This window comes from Prionailurus viverrinus, chromosome C2 (genome assembly GCF_022837055.1).
Source record: "Prionailurus viverrinus isolate Anna chromosome C2, UM_Priviv_1.0, whole genome shotgun sequence".
In the NCBI taxonomy this organism is placed as follows: Eukaryota; Metazoa; Chordata; class Mammalia; order Carnivora; family Felidae; genus Prionailurus; species Prionailurus viverrinus.
In genome coordinates this window covers 9,360,388-9,381,799 of record NC_062569.1, presented here as the reverse complement: position 1 = coordinate 9,381,799, position 21,412 = coordinate 9,360,388, and the positions used below count along the sequence as shown (strand labels likewise).

General features: G+C 40.2%; 1 protein-coding gene across 5 annotated transcripts in view; it reads left to right on the top strand.

Annotated features, from left to right (window-relative positions):
• Positions 1-21,412, top strand: part of ULK4 (unc-51 like kinase 4) — a 582,128-nt gene that overhangs the window by 39,493 nt on the left and 521,223 nt on the right. For all 5 annotated transcript variants that reach the window (XM_047874598.1, XM_047874600.1, XM_047874597.1 and 2 more), the window contains exons 16-17: positions 153-199; positions 18,572-18,650. In XM_047874598.1, the coding sequence (XP_047730554.1) occupies positions 153-199; positions 18,572-18,650 (126 nt within the window). The remainder of the gene's footprint in view (positions 1-152; positions 200-18,571; positions 18,651-21,412) is intronic.

The window sequence follows — 21,412 nt, the reverse complement described above, 5'->3', positions numbered from 1 at the left end:
TCAGTGCTTTTGCATCTTCCTGAGTAATTGATTGTCTCCTAATGCAGGATTCACATTTCAATTGTATACAGGTCCGATTTGTTAACTTAGCAGTCACTTTCCGTGTTATTTCATGAAGGAAATGTACATCTTGTTTTATTCTTTTATTCTAGTTCCACTTACTAATCCAGCATTTGCGAATTGCTCCAAACTGGGATATGTAAGTAACATTTATATTTAAGTAAATTATTCTTCGTTATTGTAAGTCATTACAACATACATGTTTATCAAAAGCACATGGTCCTAAGTACTTACGTACTGAAGTAATCATTACTGTGAATCCTTGGCAATTTCTATAGGCATCCCAACTGTAAATTTAAAAAGATTTCGGAATAGGCCTTACACTCCAATCCTAGGATTCTATAAACTATACCTGGAAACTTTGTTACTGTTACTCTTTGGCGTATTCTTGATCAGATACTTTACTTTTGATCCCTGTTTTAGTTCTTGCTGCGGAGTTTTCCCTTGCCACTGCATCTTTCTCTGGCGTAATGCCTGACTCCCTTATGATGTTATTTAAAATCTAGGGGCGCCTGGGTGGCGCAGTCGGTTAAGCGTCCGACTTCAGCCAGGTCACGATCTCGCGGTCCGTGAGTTCGAGCCCCGTGTCAGGCTCTGGGCTGATGGCTCGGAGCCTGGAGCCTGGTTCCGATTCTGTGTCTCCCTCTCTCTCTGCCCCTCCCCCGTTCATGCTCTGTCTCTCTCTGTCCCAAAAATAAATAAACGTTGAAAAAAAAAATTTAAAATCTAATGGTGGTATTATGCTCTGTGAACCCCTGATAGAAGTGTATGATATACTTGTTCAGTATGCAGACAGCATACCATTAGGTCAAGTGTTGGAAGGCTCTGGTTTCCAGTTGCCAGGGAGACCTGGCCAGATGATTACTTTTTTCTGAGTCTCTACTTCGCGAAGAGTCTGTGTGGGGTGATGAAATCGCATGGGTTTCCGCTTCACAGACCTGGGTGTGGATCGCAGATCTGCCCCCTGGGCAACTGCCGTAAGTGCTGAGCCTCAGTTTCCTCAACTGTAAAACGGGGATAGCATATCTACCTCATAGATTCTTGTTAACTGAGTTTTGCGGGGTGCCTGGGTGGCTGAGTGGGTTAAGCATCTTGATTTCAGCTCAGGTCATGATGTCATGGATCGTGGGATCACGCCCCACGTCGGGCTACACACTGACAGCGTGGAGCCTGCTTGGGATTCTGTCTCTCTCTGTCTCTGTCTCTCTCAAAATAAAGAAGCTTGAAAAAACGGAATGAGATAACTATATGAAATGCCTTGCATAGTGCCTGATGCTTCCTGGGTAGGTAGTAAATGTTGGAGTGTGGAGGCTGCAGTGGTTGTATTTGATATTATCAAGCCTGTTTATCTTACTGTTAGAGAAGCACGTGAAGACATGAAGGTGAAAGGTTTTGTGCAACGTGGTAATGATGGTAAGATAGCAGTTATCCTTTGCTGGCAAAATTTGTGGGAAACGAGGTACTCACAAAATGCGTTTTTGGATAATTTCTGTTATGCGTCTTCTAGGGTCACTTTCCCAAGGTAAAACCTGGCATTGCAACCAGGATTTTTAGGCTTTTTTGAGTGTGTAAAACTTTGAGAAGGTTTGCGGCGTGCTCACCGAAAAGCCAACAAAACCGAGCACTTTAGCTACAACTTACATTCTTGCCTGGGGTGCCCCCTGCTGACTTGTTGTGTTGTCGGTGGGGGGGGGGGGGGGGGGAACAAAACCTTTTTTAATCTTTTCCAAGTACTCTTGTTTCCCCCTATTTTTTAGCTTGAAGCTTAATTGTAAAACAGCTTGTGTTTGAGGAAAATGATAAAAACTAAGGTGGACACATCCTCTGCTTGGAACCTTCATTTATTGTCTTTGTCCATTCAGATGCCAGTTCCTTCAGTGAGGCCTTCTCTGACCCAGGTCGTATCACCTTAATAGCATGTAGGGTCCTTAGCTGGGGGATTGACCATCACTGTTGAAACGGGTGTGTTTATTCCTTGGCTTTTTTTAGCATATAGGAAAACAAAACAGAATAACACAGAATTTGGTTTCTCTTCCCTTTTTGACATAATATTTTTTAATGTCATTACATATTTAAGGTTTTTGTTTTCAGGGTATGCCTTTTCTTGTCTGCTATGAGTGCCTAATCATTTAATTTACCCTGTTCCCTATTTTTGGGTGATACTATAACACTGCAAATAATATGCTGGTGAACATTTTTGTGCTTAACTGTTGGTGCCTGTTTGTTTTCTCTTTTTCCCTTTATGGCAGATTCTTAGAAGGAATGAGTAGAAAGAATAAATAGTTTTGTGACTTCTGATAAATTGCTAAAACATTCTTTACAAACACCGTATCGACATGCATTCCCACTTGGTGTGTATGAAAATGCTCTCTTGTTAGACTTTTCAAAAGCGGAGGGGTGCCTGAGTGGCTCCGTTTAAGTGTCCGACTCTTGGTTTTGGTTCAGGTTGTGTTCTTGTGGTCCATGAGTTCAGACCGCACATCGGGCTCTGCACAGACAGTGTGGAACCTGCTTGGGATTTTCTCTCTGTCTCCCCCTCACTCTCCCCCTCCTCTGCCTACTCTCTGTCTTACTCAAAATAAATAAACTTAAAAAAAAATTTAACTTTCAACAGTGGATAATTATGAAATTTTGTATCCTTTGCCAATGAACTTTACCAAGGTATACGATACACACAATAATACATAATGTTATAATTAAGAAACTAGATTAACTGTGGGAATGTGCATAATATACGTAACGTGAAATTTACCATTTTAGTGTATCTTTAGTGTGCAATTCAGTGGTATTAAGTACATTTACAACGTTGTGCGACTATCACCGCTCTTCCCAGAACTTTTTCATCATCCCAAACGGAAGCCATTACTCATCGAACAGTAACTCCCCTTTCGCCTCCTGGTTCTGGTAACCTCTCTAATACTCTTTATGAATTTGCCTGTTCTGTGTGTAATATAAGTGGGATCTTCTATTGTCTCTTTGTACCTGGCTTAATTCCCTTAGCTTAACGTTTTCGGAGTTCAGCCATGTTTAGCACGTATCAGAATGCCATTCCTTTTTAATGTTGATTAACATCCAATATATGTTTATGCCACATTTTGTTTGTTTGCATCTGTTTCACGGACATTTGGGCTGCTTCTACCTTGTACTATTGCAAATAATGCTGCTGTGAACATTGGGATACAAATAATCTGTTAGAGTCCCTGCTTTCAGTTATTTTGGGTATATACCTAGGAATGGAATTATTGGATTATTTGGTAATTCTGTCTTTTCATTTATTGAGTAAATATCCTGTTTTCCACAGCAGCTGTACTAATTTACATTCCCTCCAGCGGTGCACAAGCGTTCGATTTTCTGTACGTCCTCTTCATCATTTTTTTTTTTTTTTAATAGTAGCTATCCTAACGAGTGTGAAGCTGTCATTATAGTTTTGATTTGCATTTTGCTAATGACTAGTAATGTTGGGCATCTTTTCACATACTTATTGGCCATTTGTTTGTCGTCTTTGGAGAAAAGTCTGTTCATGTCCTTTGCCTATTTTCTTTTTCTTTTTTTCTTTTCTTTTTTTTTTTTTTTTTTAAGCTTATTCTGAGAGACAGAGCACATCTGTGAGCGGGGGGAGGGGCAGAGAGAGAGAGAGGAGAGAGGATCATAGCACGGAGCCCAGTGCAGGCTCGAACTCACAAGCCATGAGATCACGACCTGAACCAAAATGCAGAGACGGATGCTTAACTGACTGAGCCACCCTGGTGCCCCTCCTTTGCCTATTTTCTAATTGGGTTGTTGTGTGTTGTTGATTAATAAGAGTTCTTTATATATTCTGGATATTAACCCCTTATCAGATTATATGACTTGCAAATTTTTTTCTCCCGTTCTGTGGTTGCCTTTTTTACTCTTGGTAGTGTCCTTTGATGCATAAAAGTTAAATTTTGATGACATCCAGATTTCCCATTTTTTCTTTTGTTGCCTGTGCTCTTAATGTCATATGCAAGAAATCATTGCCAGATTCAGGGTCTTAAAGCTTTTTATTTCTTCTCAGAGTTTTATGGTTTTAGCTTTTATATTTAGGTTTTTGATCCATTTTGAGTTAATTTTTGTATATAGTGTTAGGTAAGGGTCTAACTTCATTCTTTTGCACGTGTATATCCAGTTTTCCTAGCACCATTTGTTGAAAGGGCTACTTTCCCCCCATTGAATGGTATGGGCATCCTTGTCGGTAATCCTTTGACGAAATATGTGAGGGTTTATTTCAGGGCTGTCTGTTCCATCCCATGAGTCTATATATCAGTCTTTATGCCAGGACCACCGTGTCTTGATTACCACAGTTTTGTAGTAAATTGTGCAGTCAGGAAGCGTGAGACCTCTAACTTTGTTCTTCTTTTTCAAGATTATTTTGCCTGTTTGGGGTCCTTTGGGACCCTTTTGAATTTTAGGAAGGACTTTTCTAATTTTTGGCCCAGGTTTGGCACTTGAATAAAGTAAATTGTCGTCATCAATTTTTTAAAGACTGTTTCTTCATTTGTGAATTCTTGGCCCTACTTTACCTTTTGGTTGATTGGATTTCATTTGTTTTCATTAGTCTTTTTTTTTTTTTTAAGATGTCTCAGAGGCTCTGCTTCTGTAGTCGTTGCCTCCTCAGAACTTTCTGTCCAGTCTTAGGGCTCAGGAAGAGGGGGCCGAATGAGACCTTCTTGTGCCCCCAGGCCTTGCTCACCCCTATGCCGGGCTTCAGAGTTTTCTCGCTGTCTCCTGTCAGCACACCCCCTAAGACTCAGATGCCAGCCTTCTTCCCCTGCTTCCATGGGAGTAGTTTGATTTTGTTTTTCAGTGCCTGCATTTTTCTTTTGATCCCAGGCCTGCAAAACTTTACTGGAATGTGCCTACGTATTGCATTGTACTAATTTGCTTTGACAATTTTTTAAGTGCTTCAGCCTTTCTTTAGCTTCCCTATTTCTTTATGATTTCTTCATCTGTGTTTCATCCTTTTTCTGCTCCTGAATCTCCGATAGGATGGGTGTGGGATTTCCTGTCTCTTGACTCTTCATTTTCTTTTGCTTTTCTTGCTCCCTTTCGTTGAGATAGTTCACATACTGTAAAATTCACCTTTTGTTTGTTTTTATTTTTATTTATTTATTTTTTTTCTGTTTGTTTTTATTAAGAGTTTATTTTCTAGAGCAGTTTTAGGCTCGCAGCAACATTTAGAAGAAGGTACAGAGATCTATACTTCCTGCCTCCACACATGCGTAGCCTTCTCCATTATCAACACCCCCTACTAGAGTGGTACATTTGCTACAACTACATTGTGAAACCTGCACTGGCATGTTACAGTCACCCAAAATTCATAGTTTATACTTCCCTCTTGGTTTTATACCTTCCATGGATTTGGACAAATGACATGTATTGTCATTATGTGATCATACAGAGTGTTTTCATTGCCCTAAAAATCTGTGTTCCACCTATTCATCCCTCTGACTGTCGCTCAACTTTTTACTTTGTCCATAGTCTTGTCTTTTCTCCAGAATCCCTACTTGGAATCCTACGATGTTGGTACCCTACACTATGTGGACTTCAGAGGGGCTTTTTTAAGATTTCTCCATCTCTTTTCATGGCGTGACAGCTCCTTTCTTTTTAGTGCCAAATAGCACGCCGTCTGCATGTACCACAGTGTGTTTATTCACATACTGAAGGACATCCTGGCTGCTTCCAGGTTTAGCATAATATGTGAATAAAGCTGCTGTTAACACCGTGTGGACATACGCTTTCAACCCCTGTGGCTAAGTACCAAAGGACCAAGGAGCAGGACTCCTGGACTGTGTGTTAGGAGTAGGTTTAGTTTTGTGAGAAACTCCCAAATTGTCTTCCTCTTCCAAAGGGGCTCTGCCATTTCGTATTCCCACTGACGACAAATGAGAGTTCCTGTTGCTCCATAGCTTTGCTAACGTTTGGTCTTTGCCAGTGTTTTGGATTTTGGCCATTCTTCTTGGTGTGTAGTGGCATATTGTTTTAATTGGCATTTCCCTGATGACCTGTGATGTGGAGCGTTTTCTCATAGGTTTATTTGCCATCTGTTTATCTTCTTCGTTGAGGTGTTGTTAAGATCTTTGGCTTGTTTCTTCATTGGGTTGTTTTCTTGTTGTTGAATTTTTAATGTTTATTTTTGAGAGAGACAGAGTGTGAGTGTGGGAGGAGCAGAGACAGGGAGACACAGAATCCAAAGCAGGAGCTGTCAGCACAGAGCCCGACATGGGGCTCAGACTCGGGAACAGCAAGATCATGACCTAGGCCGAGGTTGGATGCTCCGCTGACTGAGCCACCCAGGCGCCCCTCTTATTGTTGAGTTTTAAAAGGTCTTTGTGCATTTTGAAAGACAGTCTTTTACCAAGTATGTCTTTTGCAAATAATTTCTTCCAGTCCTGGCTTATCTTCTCATTCTCTTGACGTTATCTTTTGCAGAACAGAAATTTTTATTAAACATTTTTTAATGTTTATTTTTGAGAGAGAGACACAGTGTGAGTGGGGGAGGGGCAGAGAGAGTGAGAGAGAGAGGGAGGGAGGGAGGGAGGGAGGGAGGGAGGGAGGGGAAGACACAGAATCTGAAGCAGGCTCCAGGCTCTGAGCTGTCAGCACAGAGCTGGATGCAGGGCTCAACCCCACAAACTGTGAGATCATGACCTGAGCTGAAGTTGGATGCTTAAACTGACTGAGCCACCCAGGTGCCCCTAGAAATTTTTATTTTAAATAAAGTCCAGCTTATTAATTATTTCTTTCATGGACTGTGCTTTTGATGGTTGTATCTAAAAAAGGTCATTGCCATACCTAAAGTTATGTAGGTTTTTCCTGTGTTAGCTTATAGTAGTTTAAAATTTTTTTCTATTAAAGTTTTTTTTAATGTTTATTCTTGAGAGAAAGAGAGAGAGTGTGAGCCGGGGAGGGGCAGAGAGAGGGAGACACAGAACCCAAAGCAGGCTCCAGGCTCTGAGCGGTCAGCACAGAGCCCGACGCGGGGCTCGAACTCACAGACTGCAAGATTATGACCTGAGCTGAAGTCGAATGTCCAACCCACTGAGCCACCCAGACGCCCCACGTCTAGTAGTTTTATACTTCGGCATTTTACACTTAACTTGATCTGTTTTGAATTTTTGTGACGTGAATAAGATCTGTGTCTAGATTCCTTTTTTATTTTTCCATGTTGTGCAATTATGCTACCACCATTTGTTGAAAAGACCATCGTTGCTCCATTGTGCTGCCTCTGCTCCTTTGTCGTAGATCCTTTGATTCTATTTATGTGAGTCTATTTCTTCTGTATTCTCTTTCATTGACCTTTTTGTTTATTCTTTTGTTAATACTACACTGTCTTGATTAACTGTAGCTTTATAGTGAATCTGGAAGTCAGGAGTTATCAGTCCTCCAACTTTGTTCTCCTAAAGTGTTGTGTGAGCTATTTTGGATCTTATGCCTCTCTGTATAAACCTTAGAATCAGTTTGTCAGTATCCACAAAATAACTTTCTGGGATTCTTTTTTATTTTTTATTGACATGAACATTTTATTACTAGTTGCACTTCCTTGAGTACATTCTCTTTTTTGTTTTTTGTTGTTCCAGGAAGATAATTTAGTGATTCATCACTTAAATATAACACCCAGTCCTCATCCCAACAAGTGCCCTCCTTAATGCCCATCACCCATTTGGCCCATCTCCAACCCACCACCCTTCCAACAATCCTCAGTTCTCTGTATTTAAGAGTCTCTTATAGTTTGCCTCCCTCTCTCTTTTTACCTCTTTTTTCTTTCTCTTCCCCTATGTTCATCTGTTTTGTTGTTAAATTTCACATATGAGCGAAAACCTAAGGTATTTACCATTCTCTGACTTATTTTGCTTAGCATAATATACTCTGGTTCCATCCAAGTTATTGTGAATGGCAAGAATTTTATTGTTTTTGATTGCCGAGTAATATTCTGTTGTATGTATATACCATATCTTCTTTATCAATTCATCACTTGATGGACACTTGGGCTCTTTCCATACTTTGGCCGTTGTTGATAGTGCTGCTGTAAACAGAGGTGAATGTGCCTCTTTGAATCAGCATTAAAATTTTTTTTTAATGTCTTATTTATTTTTGAGACAGAGATAGGGCACGAGTGGGGGAGAGGTAGAAGGAGAGGGAGACACAGAATCCGAAGCAGGCTCCAGGCTCTGAGCTGTCAGCCCAGAGCCCGACACGGGGCTCGATCCCATGAACTGTGAGATCATGACCTGAGCCGAAGTTGGATGCTTAACCAGCTGAGCCACCCACGTGCACCCGAATCAGCATTTTTGTATCCTTTGGATAAACACCTAGTAGTGCAATTGCTGGGTCACAGGGTAGCTGTATTTTTAATTTTTTGAGGAAGCTCCATACTGTTTTCCCGAGTTACTGCACCAGTTTGCATTCCCGCAAGCAGTGCTAAAGGGTTCCCCTTTGCATCCTCACCAACATCTGTTGTTGTCTGAGTTGTTAACTTGAGCCATTCTGATAGGTGTGAGGCGGTGTCTCATTGTGGTTTTGATGTGTATTTCCTTGATGCTGAGTGATGTTGAGTATCTTTTCATGTGTCTGTTAGCCATCTGGATGTCTTTGGAAAAGCGTTTGTGTCTTTTGCCCATTTCTATACTGGGTTATTTGTTTTTCTGGTGTTGAGTTCGGTAAGTTCTTTATAGATTTTGTATACTAACCCTTTGTCTGATATGTCATCTGCAAATATTTTCTCCCATTCTGTTGCCTTTTAGTTTTGTTGATTGTTTCCTTTGGTGTGCAGAAGCTTTTTACCTTGATAAAAAATTCATTTTTGCTTTTGTTTCTGTTGCCTCAGGAGACATGTCAAGTAAGACATGTCAAGAAGTTGCTGTGGCCAGGGTCAAGGAGGTGGTTGCCTGCTTTCTCCCCTAGGATTCTGATGGTTTCCTGTCTTACATTTAGGTCTTTCATCCACGTTGAATTTATTTTTGTGTATGGTGTAAGAAAGGGGTCCAGATTCATTCTTCGGCATGTCGTCGTCCATTCTCCCAGCACCATTTGCCAAAGACACGGTCTTTATTCCATTGGATACTCTTTCCTGCTTTGTCGAAGATTAGTTGGCCATACATTTGTGGGTCCATCTGGGCTCTCTGTTGTGTTCATAGATCTATGTGTGTCTGTTTTTGTGCCAGTACCATACTGTCTTGATAATTACAGCTTTGTAATACAGCTTGAAATCCAGAATTGTGATGCCTCCAGCTTTGATTTTCTTTTTCAACATTACTTTAGCTATTCGGGGTCTTTTCTGGTTCCATACAAATTTTAGAATTGTTCTAGTTGTGTGAAGAAGGCTGGCGTTATTTCAATAGGGATTACATTGAATGTATAGATTGCTTTGGGGTAGTATCGACATTTTCACAGTATTTCTTCTGACAGTTCGTGAGCACAGGATGTTTTTCCATTTCTTCGTGTCCTCTTCAATTTCTTTCATAAGCTTTCTATAGTTTTCAGCTAACAGATGTTTTACATCTTTGGTTAGATTTATTCCTAGGTATCTGATGGTTTCGGTGCATTTGTAAATGGGAATGATTCTTTGATTTCTCTTTCTGCTGCTTCACATTAATGGTGTATAGAAATGCAACCAATTTCTGTGTTCATTTTATGTCCTGTGACTTTGCTGAATTCTCATATCAGTTCTAGTAGTTTTTTGATGGAGTCTTTCGGGTTTTCCCTGAGGAATATCATGGCATCTGCAGAGAGTGAAACTTTGACTTCTTCCTTGCCAATTTAGATGCCTTTTATTTCATTTTGTTGTCTGATTGCTGAGGCCAGGGCTGCCAATACTGTGTAGAATAACAGTGGTAAGAGTGGACATCCGTGTCGTGTTCCTAACCTCGGTGGGGAAAGCTCTTCGTTTTTCCCCCGTGAGGATATTAGTTGTGGGTCTTCTGTGTATGGCCTTTATGATCTTGAGGTATGTTTCTTCTATTCCTACTTTCGTGAGGGTTTTTTATCAAAGGATGCTGTATTTTTGCCATACACCTTTTCTGTATCTATTGAGAGGATCACGTGGTTCTTATCCTTTCTTTCGTTAATGTGTATCACATTGATTTGTGGACATTGAACCAGCCCTACAGCCCAGGAATAAATCCCACTTGGTCGTTCTTTTAGTGTATTGTTGGATCCTTTTGGCTAGTAGCTTTTTGAGGAGTTTTGCATCTATGTTCATCAGGGATATAGGCCTGTAGTTCTTTTTATTGGGGTCTGTCTGGTTTTGGCATCAAGGTAATGCTGGCCTCATAGAATGAGTTTGGAGGTTTTCCTTCCTTAACTTGGTAGGACTTTGGAAGTATATCGAATCTTGAGATCATGTTGGGAAGAACTCACATCGGGGTAATATTGAGTCTTTTGACCCGTGAACATGTAATACCTTTCTATTCTTAGTTCTTGGATTTCATTAATCATAGTTTTGTACTTAATCATATAGATCTTGTACATATGTTGTTAGATTCACAAGGATTTCATTTTTGGGTGTTGATGTAAATGGTATTGTGTTTTGTATTTCAAATACATATTTTTTAACGTTTTTTATTTTATTTTTGAGAGACACAGAGATGGAGTGCGAGCTGGGGAGGGACAGAGGGAGAGGGAGACACAGAATCTGAAGCAGGCTGCAGGCTCTGAGCTATCAGCACAGAGCCCAATGCGGGGCTCGAACCCACGAACTGTGAGATCATGACCTGAGCTGAAGTCGGCCGCTTAACTGACTGAGCCACCCAGGCACCCTGTTTTTTATTTCAAACTCCACTTGTTAATTGCTAGTATATAGGGAAATGATTGACTTCTAGATGTTAACCTTGTATATAGTTTTTGTTTGTTTGTTTGTTTTTTTGGCTTCGGAGTGGGATGGGGGGGTCATCAGTTCTTTAAGATTTTCTATAATCACATCTTATGTGAACAAAGAACTTTATTTCTTCCGTCTTAATCTGTCTACCTTTTATTTCTTGTCCTACTATATTAGCTAGAGCGTTTAGTATGACGTTGAGGAATGGTGGTGAGAGGCAACAGCCTTGATTTTAGTGGGAAAATCTTGAGTTTCCCAGATTTAAGTAGGATGTTGACCCTAGGTTTTTTGTAGATAGTCTTTACCAAGTTGAAAAAATTCCCCCTCTATTTCTAGTTTACTGAACTTTTTAACATAAATGGGTGTTAGATTTTTGTCAAATGCTTTTTTCTTCATCTCTTAGATTCTGTGTTTTTTTTAGTTTGTAGATGTGATGACAATTGTTTTTTGAAAACCCGATGTTAAATGGTTTTTAGCATATCACAAAGTTGTGTGACCACACCACTATCTAATTTCAGAATATTTTCATCACCCAGTGAAACCCCATGTCCATTGCCCCTTTTCCCTTGGTCCCTGCAAACCACTAATCTACTTTCTGTCTGTAGCTTTACCTATTCTGAATATTTTGTATAAGTGAAATACACAAAATGTGATGTGTGTGTGTGTGTGTGTGTGTGTGTGTGTCTGTCCTCTTTCACTTAGCATATGGTTTATCAGTACTTCATTTCTTTTAGTGTTTGAGAGAGAGAGAGAGAGAGAGAGAGAGGCAGAGGCAGTGAGAGTGAGACACAGAATCCAAAGCAGGCTTCAGGCTCTGAGCTGTCAGCACAGAGTCAGATGCGGGGCTTGAACCATGAACCATGAAATCATGACCTGAGGCAAAGTTGAACGCTTAAATGACTGAGCCACCCAGGTGCCCCTGTACTTCAGTTTTTTTTTTTTTTTTTTTTTTTTTTTTTTTTAACATTTATTCATTTATGAGAGAGAGAGAGCACGCATGCTGGAGCCAGGGAGGAGCAGAGGGAGAGGGAGACAGAATCCAAAGCCAGTTCTGGGCTCTGTGCTGACAGCTCAGAGCCCAGATGTGGGGCTCCAAAGTCGGACACTTAACTGACTGGGCCGCCTAAGCGCCCGCTGCATCAGTCTTTCTATGACTGGATAGTATTCCATTGTACAGATAATACAACATCTTGATTTTCCATTCTTGATGAACACTTAGGTTGTTTCCAAATTTGGCTGTTGAGAATGATGCTGCTGTGAACATTTTCACACAAGGTTTTATGTGGACGTATTTTTTTCACGTCTCTTGGATGTATACCTAGTAGTGGAATTGTTGGGTCCTGTGGTAATTCTTCAAGCTTTTGAAGAACTTCCAGACTCTTTCAGTGTTCTTCCTTGGTTTTATCTTTGAGTTTTCAAGTTTGATGTTTATCCCTGCTCATCTTATTCTGGAGAATCTCTATTGTATTTCAACACTCATTACCTTTTGGTTTTCTCTTTCATGTTCTGGTTGACCCTTTTCTCTAACTGCTTGTATTTGGCCTATTTGTGTACTTTTGAATTTGAGGATAAATTGTAGGATTATAAAAATTCTGTTTTGGGACAGAATTTAGGGTTAAGTATAATAACAAATATTCAGGGTTAAACATTAGGATTACCCAAGTTACATTCTTATCTCCTCGGCCTGTAGGTTGGGTCTTACTTTTCATCACGGTCTTGCTTTTTAATGTTGCTCGTTCCTCAGATCCTTAGTAGTCTTTGGGACTGAGTTTGTTGTACGAGTAAACGGTTAAACTGATCGGATAGAAGTTGGCGACACCAGTTTTCTCTGTGCTTCTCTAAGTCTGTTTCTCCAGCAACTTTTTTTTTTTTCTTCCGATTTTTATTTAAATTCTAGCTAGTTAACATAGAGTGTAATACTGGTCTCAGGAGTAGAATTTGGCAGTTCCTCATTTACGTCTAACGCTCCATGCCCATCATCAGTGCCCTCCTTGATACCCACCCTTGATTTAGCGCCCCCCACCCCCCACCCGTCTCCCCCCATCAGCCCTCAGTTTGTTCTCTGTAGTCAAGAGTCTCTTCTGGTTTGCTTCCCTCTTTCTTTCTTTCCTTCCTGTATGTTCATCTGTTTTTTAAACTCCACATATGAGTGAAATTATATGGTATTTGTCTTTGACCGACTCATTTCGCTTAGCATGATACACTCTCGCTTCACCCACATTGTTGCACATGGCAACATTTCATTCTTTTTGATCGCTGTGTAATCTTCCATTGTGCATATATACCACGTCTGTACCTAATCATCAGTTGTTAGACATTTAGGCTCTTTCCCTAGTTTGCATATTGTTGATAATGCTGCTATAGACGTTAGGGTGCATGTGCCCCTTCGGATCTGTATTCTTGTATCCTTTGGGTAAATATCTAGTAGTGGAATTGGCAGCAGCTTTTTTTTTTTTTTTTTTCAACGTTTATTTATTTTTGGGACAGAGAGAGACAGAGCATGAATGGGGGAGGGGCAGAGAGAGAGGGAGACACAGAATCGGAAGCAGGCTCCAGGCTCTGGGCCATCAGCCCAGAGCTGACGCGGGGCTCGAACTCCTGGACCGCGAGATCGTGACCTGGCTGAAGTCAGACGCTTAACCGACTGCGCCACCCAGGCGCCCCGGCAGCAGCTTTTTTAAAGGGAGAGCTGACGCGTGAGTGGTGATGCCTGTTGACTGATGGACTTGTATGTTGGGAGCCCAGCTGGCTGGAGAGCAGGCAGGCAAGCCGTGGGCCTCTTGAGGAGTTGCGAGGATGGGTTTTTCTTGGGGGACGGAGCTGGCTTTCCTGCATTAACCCCCTTTTCTGCTCTATCTGGTGTAGAGGACGGCGGTCTCTGGTCCCCATATCTACATCTGTTTCCCACCTCCGGGTAGATTGCTTACCGTAGGAGTAATTTTCCATTTTTATTCTGGAGACCAGGGCTGCAGGGTTTATTCTGTGTTACCAAGGAGGGAGATGGGAAGGCAGCAGGACCTGGTTGGCTCACTCGTTCATTGTGCAGGTCTGCAATCTGGTGACTGTCCAGTGGCTTGTCCTTGCCTTCTCTTTCAGTTGGCTCAGTCTCTGGGGCTTCCTTGGGAAGATCTGTCTTTATTTTTGGTTCTTAGGGAGTTCTTCTATTCATCTTCTGTCAATATGATTTCATCTGTGCTGGTCACCTGGGATTTCCTTGTACGTTTTGGTCCACTTTCGGTCCTTCTTTCTGTTTACAGAAGATTTAATTATAAATTTTTAAAAACATTGTTTATTTTTGAGAGAGACAGAGGGAGAGAGAGGGAGGCACAGAGGAGAGGGAGACACAGAACATGAAGCAGGTTCCAGGCTCTGAGCTGTCAGCACAGAGCCTGATGCAGGGCCTGAACTCACGGACCGTGACATCATGACCGGAGCTGAAGTTGGATGTCCAAGTGACTGAGCCACCCAGGCACTGCTGGTTATCATTTAATTATAAATTTGGTTTTCATTTATCAGACCCTTGAGAGAACAGAACGGTGCGTGTCAGTGTCCAGTCTGCTACATAAAGCAGCAAAATGTCTTAGTTTCACTTTTATTTCTGTCAATTATGATTATGAATTATCGGTGTTTTCAGTTTTCATTTGACACATCAGACATACAGAAGTGCTTCTGAGTTTACGAGTATTTAGGTTTTTTTGCTTTATATTTCTTGTTGCACTTTTATAGTATGTTCTGTATAATTTCTGCCTTTGGGGATTCTGTGGATTTATCTTTGTGGTCTAATATAAAATCATTCTTAAAAATGTTATTAATGTAGTGGTAATAATAGCTAACCCACACAGCACGTATTACATGTCAGACGACATGGTAATTTCTTTGGCAAGGATTATCTCCTTTGATTCTCTGAGCACCTTGATTAGGTACATACTGTAGTCAGTCCATCAAAGTAACCAGGGACATGAAGGATGAGTCAGTAACCCAAGGAACTGTCCTTCCTTCTTCCTCATGGTGGGGTCAAGGCTAGGCCCAGCACATTTCATTTCAGGGTGATAAACACCACCCTACACTGCTTCTCATTGAATAAGTGTGGTCACTGTTGGTAGATTGTAGTAAGTTTGGTATATACATTTGTTACTTTGACCTTCATAGTTTTATTATGGATGCCAGTATGTATGTATGTGTTCATGTGGCCTTCTTGCTGTGCTTGGAAGAGAAGCAGGTTGAATTTCCCCTCTATTCTTGGGTTAACTTTTAATTCTTTGTTACATGGTGTATAACGATGCCCTTTGTAGGTTGTACTGCTTTTTCTTACAAGGGATCTTTTTCTCAATGATGATAGCCCTGATTTTTTTTTTTTTTGAGATTTATATTGGAAACCCTGTTCCACTTTTGTTTACCATGTACAGTCCTATATTTAGCCACTCCTTTTCCACTAGCATCTTTAGTTACCTTGTTTTAGGTGTCACTGTCCTATTCATTCAGCAAACGTTTATTGGGGCCTACTTGATGCGCGGTGTACTGTCTTGGGGCTTGCGGGGTTGGGCAAGACAAAGTCTTGCGTTTGTGGACCTTCTAGGCTGGTAGGGGACACAGGTAATAAACAAGTAAACCCAAGAAGGAACTGGAGCATGGATCTGCTCTAATGTGGTAACAACTAGCTGTATGTGGTTATTAAAGCTTACATTTAAAAGTAATTAAAATTTTTTTTTACTTGTATCAGCCATATTTTAAGTGCTCACTAGTCACATGTGTGTGATGGATACTGTATTGAACAGTGTAGATAGGTGACGTGCCTGTCACTGCAGAAAGGTTATTGGTCAGTGCAGATGCTGTCCTGAGTATGGGGACACTTGTGAGGTACAGGGTATTGGGACTCCAGGGGTGCCTGAAATGGTGATATTTAAACAAGGGGCTGATTTTGTGAAGAAGCCAGTTTTTTGAGGGCATCATATGTAGATATAGTTGTATGTAAGTATTTGGTATAGACTAAGGAATGTTTTGTTACTTTAAATAGTTGATAGTTTAAAACTATAAGGGTTTTAAGATAGTCTGTTTTTTTCTTTTTCTGATAGGAGTGGTTTCTGGTGAGATTGGTGAAAACATTTACTTAGCACATTGTAATACATTTTTCTTTTACTTGAATAAATCTTGTAGGCATTATTTAATTTTGTAGAATGAAAAAACAATTTAGTGTTTCATAAGTACTTTGGGCTTGTCTTTGAACTAAGATAAAGTAAGTTTTTGCTCTGCGTCCTCTAATTCATTAGTCAGTTTCTGATACTAAGCATTTGTGTTTTCATTGTAAAAAAATTCAGAAGTTAATCCATCTCTCCCTTGAAATTTCACGTGTTTGGAAATTGAGGCATAATTGACTTGGCCTTGGTCACAAAATGGGTCGGTGGCAGATCACTGACTAGATGCTTTTCCTTGTAACTTCTGGTCCAATGTCCTACCAATCTTTTTTTTTTTTTTTTTTTTTCCCAAATTGATCACTTTTAAAGTATAATTTTTTAAAGACAATCTCCTCAACACATGGTGTTGGGAAAACCGGATAGCTACATGGAAAAGAATGAAACTGGACCACTTTCTTACACCATACACAAAAATAAATTCAAAATGGGTGAATGGTCTAAATGTGAGAACCGAAACCATCAAAATCCTAGAAGAGCGCATAGGCAGTGATGTCTCTGACGTCGGGGAAAGCATCATTTTTCTAGATCTGTCTCCTGAGGCAAGGGAAACAGAAGCAAAAATAAACTGTTGGGACTACATCAAAATAAAAGGCAACCTGTGGAATGGATAGAAGATATTTGCAAATGACATATCAGTATCAGTATCCAAAAAATATAAAGAACTTCTACAACTCAACACCCAGAAAACAAATAATCCAATTATTTGTGGGCAGAAGACATGAACAGACATTGCTCCAGAGAAGACATCCACATGGCCAACAGACCTATGAAAAGATGGTCAACATCACTCATCATCAGGGAAATGCAAATCAAAACTACGAGATATCAACTCACACCTATCAGAATGGCTTAAAATAAAAAACACAAGAGACAACAGGTATTGATGAGGATGTGGAGAAAAAGGAAGCCCTGTACACCATTGGGAATGCAAACTGGTGCAGCCACTGTGGAAAACAGTATGGAGGTTCCTCAAAAATTAAAAATAGGACTACCCCACGATCCAGTAATCACACTAGTGGGTATTTATGCAAAGAATAACACTAATTCAGAGGGATACGTGCACCCCTATGTTCACAGCAGCATTATTTGCAATAGCTGAATTATGGAGGCAGCCCAAGTGCCCATACATAGGTGAATGGGTAAAAAAGATGTGGTATATATTCACAATGGCATATTACTCAGCCATAAAAAGAATGAAATCTTGCCATTTGCAACAGCATGGATGGAGCTGCAGTATAATGCTAGGGAAATAAGCCAGAGAAAGGTAAATATCATATGATTTCACTTGTATGTGGAACTTTAAGAGACAAATGAGCAAAGAAAAAAGACAAACCAAGAAACAGACTCTTAAACTGTAGAGAACAAATTGATGGTTAGTTGAGTGGGGAGTTGGGTGGGGAGATGGGTGAAATAGTAGATGGGGATTAAGGAGTGCACTTGTCATGATGGGCACTGGGTGATTTATGGAATTGTTGAGTCACTGTTGTATACCTGAAACTTCCGTAACGTTGACTAAGGAATTAAAATTTAAAAAACAGTATACTCTTTTTATTTAGAGGCAGAATACTAATCATACAAATAACCTAGGACTTTTTCAGTTTGTAGATGGTTAAGACATGTGAATGGCTAATTCAAGAAGTGTTGAAATCCGTTAGAATTAGGTCTGTATGTTAGAGTTCTGACAACATAAACACTTTCCTATGGTTCTTCTCTCAGTGCGATTTGTTTCCCTCCACGGGTCCTGTGTAGCTTAAGAACCAGAAAAGCAGAGGTTCTCTGGCTGACATGAACACTGATTAGCCCAGAGAATGTGCAAAAGCATCAATAATGTGGTTCTCAAAAAAAAAAAAAAAAGGAAAAAGAATACGGTTCTTATCAACTCACACATTCAACCATTTTTTTCGAATTAAAAAAAATCTTATGACTAATTTTCTCCATGAAATAAAATTTTCCACCTGAAAATGATATTTAATAATTTATCAACCTTATTTTCTGTTGGATAATGAAACAAATTTCACTGAAGCTTGTAGTTTTTGGGACAATATGTATACGATCCATGATTATAAAAATTACTGTAGAGGTGGATATATAAATGTTTAACTGTTCTGATATTTTATCTCTTATGTCTACAATCATTGACCTAACAAGTAGAACATAACCTTCAGCCAAATACCGCTCGACTCAGAAGTAAAACGGTTAATTACATTTTCCTTCTCCTCTCTGGTTAAAGCCTTCCAAAAGTTTTATTTTGCATTTTCTAGTAAAGCACGACTTGTTCAGCTTTAGTCCCATCACAACCGGTTCTGCAGAGGGCATTGCTGTTTATGTCTCCTGTACGTGACCGTGCGTTTCTTGGGGCCCTATTCATGGGAGAGTACATGGTTACCCCAGCACATCCCATTTTTATTTGATGTTAATGCTCATAACTGTGTGATGTTACTTGGTTTCCTGGTTCTCCTCAGGCCTTATTTTTCTCCATTTACAGACGGGCCAAGGTTGCTCGGGTGATTGGTTTACTGGCCTCACACACAACTGAGCTCCAGGAAAATACACCTGTTACTGAGGTAAGTCTCTTTTATTACTGAAATGTTATGAATGGCAAACAACAAAAAAAACAAACAAAAAAAACCCGTTCCTGATTTGGTGATTTAGAACATGCAACTTTCGTTGACCTTCACGTAAGTTTTTCTTTGTGGAGTTGTGGCATTTGTAAAATAGGCTCAGTAGGCTCTTAGGCTTAAACCCAGCCACACATTTGCAACCTGTTCTGTTATTAAAGGTGATACGGCAGAGTTAAAATGCTTCTAGGCTCTCTTCATTATTATTTCAGTAATTTTTGGAGAAGGTTTATTTCACTGCTAGTTTCCTTGTAGTCTCTCTAACATCTTCTTATACCTAATTTATTTCCTAGTGAAGCACAGCTCCGTAATTCAGATTAAACTCCTTTTTACCCTGAAGTTAGTATTTTCATCCTCATCAGTTGTCAGTTGTTTCTGACTGTGACCCCAGTATTTAATGGACGTGCATGCTTGGAAGATATTTTGAAGTGTATACCATTTCTTTCGAGTACCGATACTGGGAAGCATCTCTTAGTTAATCAGTAAATTCAAGTTCCACTAAGTGAAATCTGTTGGACTGCCTTTTTGAGTGTCCGTTTCCCCTTGGATTGGGGAGTGTCAAGAGTTGAAATAGGTGAAAAGAACCAAGGCTTTTAGGGGCAAGGTTAAGAACTCCTGAAGGAAAGAGAAAGTGTGAAAGAGAGGGGATCTTGTAGAGCCAGAACTTGGTGGTATGGTATTTGAGACTTTAAGAGGAATTGTTGAGCCAAGTATTGTCCAATAGAACTTCCTGTAGCGATGAAAAATGTTCTGTAACTGTGCTGTCTGGTACCTCAGCCAGTTGCTGGGATGGCATCCCAGTTAGCCCTCTTCTGAGTAGATACGAACGGACAGTTCTTTTAAGGTCACTGGATTTCCTTTGCTTCAGTTCCATCCCCATTTTCTGCAAATTGTGAGATCTCTGAGCTACTAAAGGAAATGGCACTACGTCTAACCCTTTTTCTTGTTTTCTGGGACCAGTGTGACCCCTGATGGTACCTAACTTGGTTATCAGAGAGGAATAAACTAGACTTTTAATCTAAAATACCAAGCAGCTAGGGCAATATCACTCATCACAGAGGCTTAGTAGCTCAAAAGTTGGAGGGTGGCTTCTCATGACTCAGAACAAGGGTTTCCAATGAAACAGAGTGGTTGTAGGAGTTGAAAGAGAAGTTAAAGGAAACTTCTAAGACCTATTCGTGACATTCTAGAGGACTGGGCAATCAAAATTGGCAGTCAGTGCTCAGGAGCAGCGTGCCATGAAGAGTGAGCCCTGAAGGTGTAAAATGTGACTGTCATATAGGTGCTGTAATAAGTAGGATGAGTATCTTAGAAGTGGAGTGAGTGGATTTGAAGATCAGGGAGGCGCCTGGGTGGCTCAGTCAGTGAAGCGTCCAACTCTTGGATTTGGCTCAGGTCATGGTCTTATGGTTCGTGAGTTTGAGCCCTGCGTCAGGCTCCTCGCTGACAGTGCAGAGCCTGTTTAGGATTCTCTTGCTCTCCCTTTCTCTCTGCCCCTCCTCCACTTGCTCTGTTTCTCTCTCAAAAATAAACAAACTCTGAAGATCAGCTGGAAGAATTCTCTTAGGATTCAGGAGAAAAAAAGAAAGGTTAAAAATTACGAACTTAAAGCATGAAAGATAGTTCTGGAAGATCTGGTCTGTCCAGTATGGCAGGCACTAGCCTTTGAAAAGCAGGTGGTCTGGGGGCACCTGGGTGGCTCAGTTGGTTAAAACCGGTGTCTGACTTCAGCTCAGGTCATGATCTCGCGGTTTGTGAGTTCGAGCCCCGCGTCGGGCTCTGTGCTGACAGTTCAGAGCCTGTAGCCTGCTTCAGATTCTGTGTCTCCCTTTCTCTCTGCCTCTCCTGCTCTCACTGTTGACACACACAGACTCTCTCTCTCTCTCTCTGTCTCTCTCTCTCAAAAATAAATAAACATTAAAAAAAATTAAAAAGGTAATCTGAATTGAGATGAACTTCAAGTAGAGAACACATATCAGATTTTGAAGACTCCATATGAAAAAAGAAAAAAGCATCTTACCTGTACCTTTTTTGTAGACTACATTTTCAAATCACTGAATATTATTTGGATAAAAATATTATTTGGTTATTTCTGATGTATCTTTATGCAGATAATATTTTTGGATACATTTGGATGGATAAATTATTACAGTTAATTTCACTTTTTTCTTTTTTGATATGGCTCCTAGAAAATTTTAAATCACCTTTGTGGCTTGAATTGTATTCCTGTTGGACAGCACTTGTCAAAGATAAACATAATGGGATTACCAGAAGAAGAGATCAAAGCAAACATTCATGAAAGAAATAATAGAAGAAAATTTCACCCTGAGCTGAAAAGACTCAATCTTTAGATGAAAGGTTTCACCAAATGTCAGGCAAGATGCTGAAACAAGACCCATAATTAGTCCTCGCCTGGTGAAATTTGTAATTATAAAGAGTAAAAGAAAACCAAAACTCAGGTTATAAACAAAAGCGAATTAGACTTGCATATGATTTGTTTGTACCACTATTTCAGCTGAAGATCGCAGTGGAATTAGACCAACACTAAGAAAGCGGTAGAAAAAGAACACTTACGGGATCGTGTGACCTTAAATTTCTCTGTACAGCCATCCTGTTGTTTGATTTTTGAGGACAAAAGACTTTTTCAGAAATTCAGAGACTCCATCTTAATTTCACCCACATTTCTAAAAAATTGTACTCGAGCAAGC